Consider the following 15026-nt stretch of genomic DNA (forward strand, 5'->3'; position numbering starts at 1 on the left):
CTGTTCTCCAGCTACACAGTTGTTCCCCGGCATGGTGGAACAGAAGCTTCTTGAGGGTTTTATTTATTACCTATGTGGAGCTCGGTGTCTTACCCTTAGTAATATGATGTCAGTAAATGTCATGTTTACGAGGTTGGCTTCAGGGCCTATCTTTGGCTGAGGACAGGAGGAAGTGTCCTCATTATGTCAATTACATGAGCCGGGAGAGTGTGGGAGGGCTGGCTGGCCGGAGAGCACGGTCCTGCATTGGGAGAGGAGTTCACACTGTGGTATCTCAGTAACTGGGTGGCCGTGAGCTCTGAGGGGCTGGAGAACATAGGCTCCTCGGGCTGCGGGGAGGTGCGCTGGGGCTTGTCTGTCTCTGGTAAGGCAGAAAACTCTTAAGAGGGTGTTTGCACATAGGGGTAACTGGGATGGCTAGGTCATGGAGTTGTGTTCAGAGAGTCCTCTGCAAAATCCCCAGTGTAGCCCAATTTGAATGGCGGATAAGTGGGCAAGCCAGACCTTGGCTGAAAACAAACAATGTGTCAACCACTTGTAAGCAGATCCTGAGGGAAGAAGAGCCAGCATCATTTAACTGTTGCATTGTTACTGGTGATGGTGATAATGATGATGATGCTGACAATTAAAAAGATAATTGTTTTCCTTCTTTTAGTCACATAGAAAAAATCACCACGTGGCAAGACCCTAGGAAGGCGATGAATCAGCCCCTGAATCATATGAACCTCCACCCAGCTGCCACTACCACACCAGTGCCCCAGAGGGCCATGGCCGTGTCCCAGCCGAATCTCGGTAAGCTTTGACTTGGATAAACAAATGCTCAGCCAAGAGTCTCTGAAGCTCAGAAGCAGCTCTGGTTGCTTCAGTGCCCACACATGCACCCAGATAGCACATCTTCCTCCCTCTTGGCTGTGTCGCCGTTTCACTGCCCTTGCTTCCTTTTCTTGGCCTCTTGGTTATGCGGTTCACGGTACTGCTACTCAGGTTTACAGTGTAACTCCAGCATCCTCTCCAATTGCCTTTAATGGAGTTCTTTGAAAAAATCACTTAGGCCTGTTGTCTTCATCCAGACCAAGGCAGGTAGGGCACTTAGCCCCTTTCTGTGAATTTGGTCCCTGAAGACTGCCAAAGGGTACATTGCTGGCCTCACATCTGACACCTGACACCAGGCTAGGTGTTTTCTTGCCTTATGTCATTCAGTCATCGCAACAACCCTACAAGAAGTGACAGCATTCCCATTTTATAGATGCAGAAACTTTCCCGATGTCCCAACTTTTGGATAGTAGAGCTGGAGTTGGAACTAAAATTGGTCTGATTTTAGACCCTTGGAGAATCTGTGGGTGGCTTCCCCTCATACATGCCCCAGCCTAGGATAGCTCACGTTTCCCTTCATTTTGAATGTTTAAGTATGATTTTCCACACGAGGCGAGATTATTTTCCGCTAATTGCCTTTACCTCAAAAGGAATACAGTTCTGCCCACCAGAGATAATCAGATGTGAATGAACACATTCCAGCCACAGAACCAATCAGCTTTTGTTGTGGCCATTCTCCCCCATCCCCAAAGGCTAAAAATAAGAAGGCCAATTTCAAGGGTTTTTTTTAGAAGGTGGTGCCATTTTCAGATCATGTTTCCATTTAAGATCAGCTATCCAGATACTGCTTTATACACAGAACAGTTAATTTTAGAGAGGGAAAAGAATCTCCTGTTGGATTTTCAGGAATGAACAGGATAAAAATGGAAGCATTTTTCCTAGACACCCTTCGCTTATACTGCGGCTTAGCCACAGCGAGTATGAACTCAAGGAGACCTGAGTCAGCTCCAAGTAAATGTATGGTCTCTTCTTCCAGCAAGTCCAGATCTACCATTTTAAAGCTTGCAGATGTAAAATATATACAAAACAGCAATTGACCTGGGATAACCTCTGTTGTGTTTCATACCTAAAGGGCAGATCAAGGAAAATGGTGCCAGTGCTTCCCATGAGTCATTTTTCCTCAACATATGTGAGCCCAAGTAGAAAGCAGATGTGCGTGTAGTGAAGAAACCACAAATTAAGTAGCGCTAGACTGGTTTCAGGGTTTCTTTAACCATTTACTTTCCATTAAAAAGTCTAAAAATTGGTTATTAAATATTAATGTTTACTTTATAATTGATCACAATTGGAGAAATCTTTCACGGATCTGGCTAAAAACATTCAAACACTTTTTCAAAGGAGTGTGCAAAAAATAAGCCCTCATCTGATGCCCATTCCTCAGTCCCTCATGTGTTGCCTGGAGTCTAGCAGTGATTCCAGTCTAGCAGTGATTCCAGTCACATGTGTATTATATCCACTCTTCCGCACCTTACTTTTCCCGCTTCTCTATCTGTACACACAGAGCTGCCTCATTCTTTTGAAAACCTACCTAATGTTGATATGCTATAATTAGTTTCTTTTAACTAGCCTCCATCTGATGGCTATTTAGGTTGTCACTGGTGTGTTACTAGTGTGCCCAATGCTGGAATAAATATCATTGTTTATTCTCTTTTATGTACTTTCCTTAATTTTAAAAAGTTGTGCAACAGATAAGAAATGGACTAAGTTAAAATAAGGACCTTGAATGCTAAAAACTTAACACTGAAGGCACATGTGAGTCTGTCCCTCTCTCCCCCAAAAAGCCCAGTTGCTGGTAGAGTTGGTAATCTGAAGTCTGAAACAAGTTTACTTGTGGCTGAATAAAATATCTTACTTTCCAGATTTCTAATAAATTGGGACAGTAAATTTCTCAAGACACACATTGTGGGGGTTTTCCAATAATAGGTGAGTATGTGCCCCATTACAAGTGTGTTGCTAGCCTCTCAAGAATCACACGTGTCCGAAGGTTGGAAACACAACGGGGAATGCAAAGTAAGTTTCAAAGTCCAGGGATAATTCACAATATGGTCCTAATAATAAATGATTTGCTCAGAATACTTTATTTCAAATTACAGCTCTGCTTATAGTTTATACTCTGTTATCAATCTCTAAAAATAGAATAGATTCCTTCTACTTTTCTTTTCCTTAAGATTTTGTCTGTGGTATTTTATTTTCATTATTTTAGAAATAATAGGCACACATCTGTGTTTATATTTATTATACCTATGTCATACACACTGGTATATATATAAACATACATAGAAAGTCAATATTTTGAATATGATTCAAAATTTCTTTGTCTTAAAAATATCAATGTCTATTTTACATCACCTGCATTGTTCTTTCCTTTTTACCTTTTGACCAGAGCAGATCCTTCCCCTCCTCCTATTTCTTCTTAAATCTAGAATATTTCAATGTCTTTTCAATGGAATATATCTGACAAAAAAGTAAACTTCACTGATAGGTATGAGTATATGTGAAAATGATGTCAAAATACAGTTAACATTACTGTCAAGTGATAGAATTAGTACCATTTGTAAGCTAGTGTTATGTATTTCTAGAGATGTGAGGTAATCAGTGACATATCAAAATACATTCAACAGTAAATCTTATTTTGCCATTCTTTGTTTTTCTGTAGGTAAGATATGTGAACTTGGGCATCAGACAGTCAGAATGTGAATTCTGGCTCTGCCTATTGGTGACTTAATCGTGCCTCAGTTTCTCCATGTGTAAAATGAGGGTTATTTTTATAGTATGAGGAGATTGTGTGAGTTTATAAGTAAGATATGTAGATCCATGCCTGGCACATAATGAAATATTATCATCATTGTTCTTTGTGGAAAGAAAGATTTTATATTTTATTTAATTATAGGTTGTTAGATTTGAAGACAATTTCATTGTTCATCGTGAAAGCTCTCAAGGGAAAAAAAGATTTTAGTCTGGTTAGAGTACAACGCACTTTAAATTAGGAACACTATTTCTTACTTTCAGTGAAGATAGCGCCCCCTGGTGGGAATGTTTCAATCCGTTTCACCCCTTGCTCCCCTGCATTCCCCAAGAAACTTCTTATCCGTGGATCTCTTATTTTTTTCAGTAGATCTATTCCTGAAATGTGGCCTTTAAGTCAAATGATACTTTAATTAAGAGAGAAGATACCACTTTAAGAGACCAATTAAGAGATCACTTAAAGGCATCCTGGAGTGAGTGACTTTGTGAAGGTCACTTTGTGAGCATACTTTTGTCAAGCTGCCTCAGTATGCAGTGAAAAGCGTCTAGTAGGGTGTCTAAGCTCACTCTCTTTTCAAATGCCGAAGTGAAATGAAATACATGAAATAGACTCGAGGGGGTTATTTCAAACAGCCGTCTCCGGCTTGATCTAATTTTTATCTGAAATTTTTGGTTCTGTATTTACTAAATCAGGTTGTCTGTCAGGTTTCATCCAGTTTGATTCTGTCTGAGCAGCTTGGTCACTTTGGAGTCTGAGTCCCTGGGGATCCCCAGCGAATGGAAGAAGAAAGGAAGGTCTTGGAGACCTTAGATAGTGAAGAGGAGCGCTCAACGCTGGGTGGAAGCTGTGTCACTTGGGGGCTGACAAGTTGTTTGGAACCCTCACTTTTATGTAACACAGTCAAGGGGGAAAGTTATACATGTGAAAGCTGATTTTTTTCATAACACAAACCAGATAGGATCTCATGTCTTTTAAGTAGGTTGTTGGGGTGATAATTACTATTAATACTCACTAAATTTTTTTTGAAGGAGGGGGAGAAAAATGAAACATGAAAAAAAAAAAGACTCTAGTCAGGCCCTGTAATATATAGAACAGTGGGCTTGGGGAAATGGAACCTAAGGAAATCAGTGAGGGTGTTAGGGTGTGAGGGGTTGGGGTCAAGGGCTGGGACCTTTCTGAATAATGGTTAATGGGAAGACTTGGAGTCAGAACTAAGCTCCTCCTGGGTTAGACATTTACTAGTTGTGTTTGTTATTTAACCTGAGTGTCATTTTCCTTCTGTAATATGATGCTAGTGATAGTCCCTTCTCTATAAAAGCTGTTTTGAGCATGTAGGTCGTCCATGCCTTGGTACCTGGCATAGAGAAAGCCCCAAAGAGATGTGTTGCTATGACTGTTATTATTAGCTGGTAGTCTGGTTTTTCTTCACTTTTCTGGGCCCCATGGAGTTGGAAGAAGAGCCTGTGCTGTGTGCCTTAGAAAGCCGTCCTCCTCCTCCTCCTCTTCCTCTTCCCTTGGGAAAACACAACCACAATCCCTGCAGCTTTTAGCCTTTTGACACTTCCACTTACACAATGCAAAAATCATCCTTCACCCCAGCTAGTGATTATGAGAAGATGAAGATCCACACAGTTGTGCCCCGGTTCCTTCAGGGACAGAGGGAATTTGGGAAGAGCAAGGTCACTTCTAGCTCCACTTCCAGAACCTTCTCCCTCTGCAAGGTTTTCCCATTTCTCAGCACACAACTACTCAAATCCTGCAGTAACTTAAAATCTCCCCATATTTTAAAATGGTTTTGCCAAGAGAAAGTGACAGGCCATTTTGCCTTTTTGGTGATAATCCTGGTGATTATAAACCATGGGGGGCCGGGCTCCTGTCATACATTTATGGACCCTCTTTGTTGGAACGAGGCCCCGACCTGGGGTGCCAGCATCCTCCCAGACAGGACAGGAAAAATAAAGATTGTATAACAACTTCACCAGACTGCCAGCCCTAGCCAGTTCAAAAACTTCTGGTAAAGTGCAGCCAGAGTGTATTTTTAATGCTATAGGAATTTTTAAAATATCACACACGCTCACACACACACTTCCCCCTTTGAAGATAATGCCATCCACCAGGCCAGAATCTAAGTCCTCCAGGTCTGTCTTGATCTGTATTTCAAATTATAAACACATGTGTGGTTTTCTTGCTTTCTTTTTTCTTTTCTTTTTTTTTTTGCAGGGTGTGCTTTTCAAGACAAGATGGAAAATCTTGTCTCTGTTCAGTTTGCAAAGTTGGCTCCTTCATCCCTCTGGGAAGTGTACAAAGGCACTTAAAGACATTTTATCAAAAGCAAATAAAATAGCTAAGGGACACTGCAGCCTAGCATTGCTGAAAGTGTGGAGAAAGGTATCCTGAAAGTTTACTGAAAGTCAGATTTATATGTGGACTATCTTAAAAATAACTACTTTTTCCAGTAGTTTTTTCCTAATCAAATTTATGTGGTGAGTTTATGGCAGACACATCTGGCTACTGTGATTTTTCCAGCTCTGATGTTCTCACTACATTTTGAACTTAGGAAATAATAAAAATTTTAGCAAAATAAATGAAATTAAAAGTCATAAATGAATAGAGAAGGTCAAAAAATCCAAAAGATGGTTCTTTAAAAGATCAATAAAACCGACAAACCTCTAGCCAAGCTAACCAAGAAAAAAAAAAAAAAAACAGAAATTATTAATACTGAAAAAGAGTCCATCGCTACAGTAAAAGGATAATAAAGAATATTATGAACACACTATATGCATACGTATTTGTTTACTTAGGTGAAAAGAACTAAAAGACAAAGAAAATTCTTAAAGTATAGACAAAAGACTTGAGTGATATTTCCCAAAGTAAATATACAAATGACCAATAAGCACATGAAGAGTACTTACCATTAGTCGTTAAGAAAGTCCAAATCAGAACAACAATGTGGTATCACTCACATCCACTAACATTGATACATTAAAAAATAAAAGAAATTAGAACCCTTCTTTATTCCTGGTGGGAATGTGAAATAGTGCAGCTGCTTGTGGTTCCTGCTGCATAAATTAGCCTAACGTGCACAAGCACATATACACACAAACCCAAAGACAAACTGAAAAGCCTCCACACTTACGGTGGGGGCAGGTGGGGGTGATGAGGTGTTAGTAAGATTGCTGTGGAAAGTGGTCTTTATGGCAGGGAAGGAAGACTGAGGGAGCCAGAGGGGTTCTGGTTTAAAGGGATCTTTTCTTGATTAACAAAAGAGGGAACAGTTTTCTAAGCGCCGTAGAAAATCAGTGTTATTTTCTTCTTAGATCTAGAGGAATCCATCAGTTGTCAAAATTTGTTCTATTTAATCAGCGTTCTTGAAGACTGCTCTTCTTTGAGGCTTCCCAAAGGAGGCTCATTACAGATCTTTTCTTCTGAGGCTTTTAAGGAATATGTGAAATGGAGGCTGAAAGCAAGTAATTTAATTCTTCTCGGGCAATAAAGTGGGACATAATAGTATATAAAGAGATGAACCCTGTGTTTTCTTGGGTATATTCCATTTATGTTTTTTTTAAAAAATTGAACTGTAGTTGATATATTCCATTTAGCTTAATTTGGATGAATCTCTCATCTGTATCAGTATTCATTCATCTGCATATATTAAGATTACGAGATAAAGACCTATAGATGTTCTTATGTAGAATTTAGACATTTAGGTAGTAAATTGCTTCTTTCATAAGAAATCTCAAGAGCCATGAAAAGTGTTTGGCGCCACAATTTTCCTAAGAAAATACTCTCCAAGGGAAAAAAAGTAAGAAAATATTCTCCAAGATAAAATTCCTAAGTAGTATGCTAGATAAACACTTTGGAAAACTGTACACAAAGATGTGTTGTTTTTAGTGTAGACCCCCTCCAGATAAAATGACTACAATATAAAAATAAGTATATTTGTAACCACTAAAATAGAACCATTGTTATAAGCAATATGTAGCATATGGAAAACTGTTTATCATATCGTTCTAATTTGATAACACAGGCAAAATTGTTAGGCTAGGATTATAATCTTGTTTTTTAAAAAGGACTTTGTTTAGATTTTCTTTTCCCATGAGACGTTGCTCTCCACCTGTGTATTCTGTTTTCAAGTGCTCAGATGCCTCTGGTCATCAGCTGGCTGTAGGAACGACTACAGAACTGTGCTTTAGCACGGTGACTGGAGAATGCCATCATGATAACTGGCAAAAACCCACTCAGAAATCTAGTTTTTAGCTTGAGTTACCTGAAGAGAAAGCCAAGTGTCCTCCCCAACCACTGCTACCACCACCACTGCTACCACCACCACTGCTACCACCACCACCACCACTGCTACCACCACCACGACTACCACTACCACCACTACTACTTCCTCTTCTTCTTTTTCTTCTTCTTCTTGAGGCTAATTTAAAATATCACCTAAGTTTCACGTGTCCAACATAGTGATTCATAATTTTTAAGGATTGTACCCCATTTATAGTTATAAAATACTAGCTTTGTTCCTTGTGCTGTACAGTATATCTTTGCTGCTTATTTATTTCATACATAGTAGTTTGTACCTCTCACTCCCCTCCCCCTTCCTCACTGGTAACCACTGGTTTTCTGTATCTGTGAGTCTGCTTCTTTTTTATACGTTTGTTTTATTTTTTAGATTCCACATATAAGTGATAACATATAATATTTATCTTTCTCTGTCTGACTCATTTCACCAACTTTGAACTGGGGTTTGGCCTGAAATAGACATTTATGGTGACATTGGCACCGGTCATTTTGGCACATGGTGTTAGTGCAAATGTGAGCATTGGGCACATTAAGGATGAAGCCACGTTCCAGAAAATTCTGTCCCCAGTCATACCAACTAAATGTCAAAAACTAGGGGAGACGTTGCAGTTTGGGATCTGGATTATGAAGCGTATTGTCTAAGTTCACAGGGTCAGTGCATAAGCCCACCTTGGACTTCGGTTTGCCGAGAGCTGGCCAAAAAGTCAGGCCTCTGCAGTACCTATACCCCTGAAAAATTCCGGAGGGGTGCCCCAAGTCCCAGACTAGAGCTGACCCTTTTAGGAAAGAGTTAAAGGCCAGGTCAAGCTTTTCTTTGGTCCCTTCTTTGTGTGCATGACCTTCATTTACTTATTTATTTTTAATGGAGTCTAATCTCTTCACCATGCTGTGGGCCTCTGCTGAGAGTTTAAAAAATTATTTTTGACAGTTCTAGTCCCATCTGCTGGCTGACTTGCTGTAAGTAGTTAGCCCCCAGAAACTTCCTTGCTGTGGAGAATTTCACTCAGTTAAACTTCTAGGCAGAGGGATTCTGGGAGGGTTTGCCATTCTGCCACTTGTTCTAAATTGATGTGTCGAGTGACATTTGGACACTTTTCTTTGATCTCCTCTTGGGGGTTCCTGGTGATGTTGTCCCCGCCTGTGTGTGACCACCACCTCCCCCACCCTGTGTCAGCTGGAAGATTGATTTCTTCTTCCTTTCTGGGGGTCTAAATTTATTCCCTGAGTGTTTTGCAGTTGCTGGTGGTCAGGGACAGCTGTTCTGCCACGCTTGACGCTGAATAATTCTCCGTGATGAAGTCAGCAAAATAATAGTATAAGAGAAGCCAGGAAAACGAGAGCCTTCATAGTCTTTTCTTATTAAGTGCCCTGAAGAGAGGACGATCACCCTCCTCTCCCTGGTTTAAAAAAAAAAAAAGGCAGGAAAAAATAAAATCCTTAAACATATTTGAGGCAGCAAGATTCAAGAATATTTCTTCTCCCCATAGTATATAATTACCATTTGGTCATTGTAGAAAATGCTGATCAGCAAAAAATGAGAAAACAGAAAACATTGTGATCTGACCACTCAGAATCACACGAACATTGACACTGTCTCGTATTTTTGTCATTTTTCCAATACAAATGTAAACAAAAAAGGTCAGAGAATTCTCTATGTTCTTTTTTGTAGCCTGCTTTTTTCACTTAATATATCACAAGCCTCTTCACATTTCAATCAATATTTTTGATTAGCTCTTTTTATTGGAAAAGTAACACAGACATGGCAAAATATTCAAACAGTTGTAAAAAGTAGTCGTGAGAAGTAAGTCTCCTTTACATAGGAACCCCCCCAGTCCTTCTCTCCTACCCCGGGAAACCTCTACTACCAGTTTCCTCAGTGCAGTCGTCCCTCATCCCCTGTTACCATGAGGGATTGATTCCAGGACCCCTGCAGATACCAAAATCAGAGGATGCTCAAGTCCCTTACGTAAAATGGCATAGTACAGTCCGCCCTTGGTATCCACACCCTCGTGTTCTGCACCCACAGACTGGATTTCAATCCATGATTGGTTGAATTCCAGGATGAGGAACCCGCAGATACAGAGGGCAGTCTGTATTCTAGAAATATTCTACATACATATGCATCCTTGGATGTATGTGCCTTTTTAAAACTAAACATATCTTAGAGAGCTTTCTAAATTAGTACTTATACATGTGTTTATTCTTTGTTAGCAGTAAATAATATTCCACTCTACTGATGTACCATACTTTATTCAGTCTGTCCCTGTGCTGGAAATTTAGGTTCTTCACTGATTGTTTCCTATTATTATTATTAAACAGCGCTACAAGGTGCATCCCTGTATATAAATTCTTGTGCCGTATGCTGTTTATGTAGAGGATAATTTTGAGGAATTCCTGGGTCAAAGGTTATGTGTATTTAAAGTTTTAATAGATGTTCCACTTCCCTCCAAAAAGATTATACCAATTTACACTGCTCCCAACAATGTAACATTCTTTCCCCCTATTAGGGCCAGTAATGTTTATTACCAAACTTTTTAGCCTTTATAATTCTGATAGGTACATATTAGATTGTCATTGTTTAATTTGTGTATATATATATATATGCGTGTGTGTGTGTGTGTGTGTGTCTAAGTTATGAATGGACTTGGGCATATTTCTGCTAATGCACCATCATGTTGTGCTAATGGCTGTACAATATTCCATTGTGTGACTCCACCATAATTTATTTAACCAGTTCTTCTATTGAGAGACATATAGAATGCTTCTATTTTTTCTTATTATGAATTATGTTGCAGTAAATACTCTTTTTTTTTTTTTTAATGGAGATACTGGGGATTGGATCTAGGACCTCGTACATGCTAAGCATGCACTCTACTACTGAGCTATTACCCTCCAGTAAATATTCTTGTACATAAATTTTTGTGCCTTCCTTTAATTTTTCAGTTTTGCCTCATTTTTCCAGTTTCTTTGGACTGTTTATTTGTTAGGAAAGTATAAGAATTCCTTAAAAATACAATTCTGACATGGTTTGATTTTATAGAACTAATTAAGTAAGTGTCTTCAGATCACTCAGTGTGTTGGGGAGGATTTGTTTGAGGTCTACTTTCCTTTACAAAAAAATGATTTAAGGTTGCCCCAAAAAGTGTACTTTCAGCCAGGCACTGAGCTTTCCTACTTGCTCTGTTTCTCAGCTTGCCTATCCATATGTTTCCAACTAAAGCCATAAATGGAAGCTTCATTTGAAGTTTGCTTCCCAGTACATGTCATGCATTTCATTCCATATTATTTTCGTCCTTTTCCTTTCCAGGACTGTATTTCTCAGACACCAGTGAAGAGTGAGTTGTGAGTTTTCAGTTTTGCCAAGAGTTAAATATTTGCAGAGATGGAAAAAAAATAAAGTAAAAAAAAAAATTACTGTGGATGATTTAGTCCTGGCTCACCAGACTTTCACTTAGCTGTTTCAAAGCTCACACTTAAAATATCAAGAAAAATATTCAGTTTCCATTCTTATCAATTGCCATAATGCCTGAATTAATTAGAATGCAACTGTAATTTCTCCTCACATGGAACTGGCTCATCCCGTCCTAGCACAATGAGTTCTCAGGGGAGCTGCAGATGGAAGGTTTCTGGACTCTCTGCCTCTGCTGTATATATTGTTTTTCTCTTGTGACTGCCTGAAACACTGCAAACAAGGGATTCTCCTCCAGAGACTCCACTGCTCCCATCTAAACATTTGTTATTTGTTGTCTTCTTGTCTGTCTCTGCTCCAGTTTTAAGCACAATACTTTTTCCCTTGTCATTTGAGGGAATCTTAGACACAAACTATATTAAAATAGGATGGCTTTGGCTTGAGACATTGAAACATGCTTCCCTGTATATGTTCCTTGCATTTTCGAGTTGCTTCTCCAGCCTCGACTCTGCCCTTCTTAACTTGTCCAGTTTTCCTTCTATCAGGAAAGCCAATGTGGAACAGTTTCTTCAGCTCTGACCCGGGGAAGTGAGGGCCTTTCACTACAGGGTCTCAAGCTTTACAGTCAACTAACTCTCTTGGACCCCAGCTTCCCCCCGAGAAAACCTGTAATTCTTTAGTCCAGTATCTTCTTGTCGGGCACAGTTGTCCTGAGCTGTTTATTCTGAAAGACCAGCGCCATAGAGCATCTCTTTGTCCTGTCTTTCCAGGCTCTCTATTTTTTGAAAATGAGATTTTTTTTCTCTTCTCTAAAAAAATTGAGATAAAATTGACAGAAACATTATATTATAGTTTTCAGGTGTATAGCACAGTGATTTGATATATGTATATATTGTGCAATGATCATGGCAATAAATCTAATTAACATTCATAACCACACATAGTTTTTTTTTAATGTATCAACTGAAAAAAAAAAACAACCACACACACGACCTAAAAGGTAAAAATTATGTTTTATTCAAGGACCTTACTGAGGACTATAGCCTGGGAGGCAGCCTCTCAGATAGCTCTGAGGAACTGTTCCAAAGAGGGAAGGGAAGAGACAGAATATGTAAGAATTTTTGCTGAAAAAAAAAATATAGTCAAACATCAAAAGTTACTGCTAATCACAAAAAAATAGACATCACAAGATTTTAGTGCTTTTCTATGTATGGGAAGATACAAGAGTCTGGTCTCATTAAAGTTATTCTTTTGACATATATCTTTATTATCCCAGGCCAGTATCCTGTTTTTCTCCATCCTGTGTTCTCCTCAGGGCTCACTGTCCAGGCTGCTGCAATGGTTGATGGTTTGAGGGCTGGCAACATTCATTGTTTACTGAAATGGCAGACATCATTTTTTTGCCCACAAGTAACAGTTGGAGTCAGGAGTGGAAGGAAGTAGAGAGGCTAGGGGGAATGGTGCGTGTGAGGTATCAGAATCACACGGCCCCTGTTACAACTAGGGTTCTCTCCCTCCAAACTCCTCCAAACAATAGTTCTCAAAGCCATTGTGTAGTAGTGGTTTCCTCCAAGAGAAATAATGTCACAGCCCAGCGGCACGTATACAACGCAGTTTGTCTGGACTCTGCCAGACTGAGAATTTTCAGTCTCCAGGGAGCTTAGGGTGTGTTTAGGGGAAGCTTTTTCTTTGTTGTTGTTGTGCTTTTTTTTTTTTTTTAAATATGTTATCTTTTATTTGGGAATAATCTAAAACTTACAGAAGAGTCTCACGGAGAGTACAAGCGATGCCCATGTGCTCTTTGCCCAGATTTGCCTTTGTTAATTCTTTATGATTTGCCTCACTTGGTTATCTCTTTCTCTGTATGAAGATGTATCTCTTTTCTTTCTTTCTTTCTTTCTTTCTTTCGGGGGGATTGGATTCGGGCTTTTCAGAGGCTAGGGCTGGGCCGAGGGGACGGGGGTTTATCAAGGAAGGAAGGGAGGCAGGAGGGAAGGGGAGGAGGAGGAGGGGGACGGCCAAGGGAGGAGGAGCCTCGGAGAGGGACGGAGGGAGGGAGGCATTTCAGACCGGAGGAAGGGCGGGAGGGAGGGACCGGACCGGTGCAGGGAGTCTTCGCCCCTTTTTGTCCTTCTTCTTCCTTCTTTCTTTCTTTCTTTCTTCTTTTTTTTCTTTCGTTCTTTCTTCTTTCTGTCTTTCTCTCTTTCGCTTTCTCTTTCTCTTTCCTTCCTTCCTTCCTTCCTTCTCCTTCCTCTCCTTCTTCCTTTCTTTTCTTCTTCCCTTCCTTCTTCCTCTTCCTTTCTTTTCTTTCTTTCTTTCTTTCTTCTTCCTTTCTTTCTTTCTTTCTTTCTTTCTTTCTTTCTTTCTTTCTTTTCTTTTCTTTCTTTCTTTCTTTTCTTTCTTCTTTCTTTCTTCTTTCTTTCTTTCTTTCTTTCTTTCTTTCTTTCTTTCTTTTCTTTCTTTCTTTCTTTCTTTTCTTTCTTTTCTTTCTTTTCTTTCTTTCTTTTCCTGAACTCTTCAGGAGTAAGTTGGAGACATCATGCCTCTTACCCCTGAATGCTTCAGATTGTGTTTTCTAAAAGGACATATTCTGACATCAGCACAGCGCAGGCACCCTTTGTGTTACTGTGCTCTTTATTGCTCTTCGAAGACATGCTTTTTTTTTTTTATACAAATTGATGGTTTGTGGCAACCTTGTGTCACACAAACCTGTCAGTGCATTTCCCCAACAGCATTTGTTCTCTCTGCGTCACAAATTGGTAATTCTCCCAGTAGTTCAAACTTTTTCATTATTATTGTATTTGTTATTGTGATCTGTGATCAGTGTACTTTGACTGCTGTTGCAGAAAGATTAAGATTCACTGAAGGCTCAGATGAGAGCGTTTTTTTTAATAATAAAGTATTTTTATTAAGGTATGTACATTTTTTAAAGACATACTGCTATTGCATTTATCTATACATACATATATCTAATATAACCTAATAGACTGCATTATAGTATAAGCATAACGTTTATATGCACTGAGAAACCAAAAATTGCATGTGACTTGCTTTATTGCAGTGGTCTGGACCTGAACCCTCAATATTTCCACGACATGCCTGGATAGTATCAAAATCAGGAAACTTAACATTGATACAATAATGCTTTTTAATCCACAGTCCATATTTAAAATTTCTTCATGTGCTGCAGTAATGTCCTTTACAGCCGTTTTGGTTTCTGGTCTAGGATCTATTGAGGATCATGCATTGCATTTAGTTATCCTGTCTCCTTGATCTCTTTTTATCTGGAATGATTTCTCAGCCCTCGTGTTTCTGGACCTTGACATTTTTGAAGAGGATAGGCCATTTATTTTGAAGCTTGATTTTTTAAATGTGGATTTGTCTACTGTTTCCTCATGGTTTAGATGTAGGTTATACATTTTGTGCAGACGTTCTGCAGAAGTGATGTGTTCTTACTGCATCCTGTCAGGAGACACGTGATGTCAGTCTGTCCCAGAACAGGTGATGTGGGAGGAGGCAGAGTTTGCTTGGATCAGCCGGCTCCTCTAGTGAGTGTGTTCTCATTAAGACAGTGCAGTGTGAGGAAAATGGTCCACCAGGTCTCTCTGTAAGGTGTGACCTCAGGCCGTGTAAACCTTTCTCCTTCCTTGGGATGATGCACAAGGATGCTCACCTTAAGCTTCACAGAACACTGTC

General features: G+C 39.5%; 1 protein-coding gene across 2 annotated transcripts in view; it reads left to right on the forward strand.

The window, feature by feature from the left end:
• WWTR1 (WW domain containing transcription regulator 1) overlaps window positions 1-15026 on the forward strand; it is a 124911-nt gene that overhangs the window by 72245 nt on the left and 37640 nt on the right. For both annotated transcript variants that reach the window (XM_032486528.1, XM_032486538.1), the window contains exon 3: window positions 656-792. In XM_032486528.1, coding sequence (XP_032342419.1) covers window positions 656-792 — 137 coding nt within the window. The remainder of the gene's footprint in view (window positions 1-655; window positions 793-15026) is intronic.

The sequence above is a fragment of the Camelus ferus genome, chromosome 1 (genome assembly GCF_009834535.1).
Source record: "Camelus ferus isolate YT-003-E chromosome 1, BCGSAC_Cfer_1.0, whole genome shotgun sequence".
Taxonomy (NCBI): Eukaryota; Metazoa; Chordata; class Mammalia; order Artiodactyla; family Camelidae; genus Camelus; species Camelus ferus.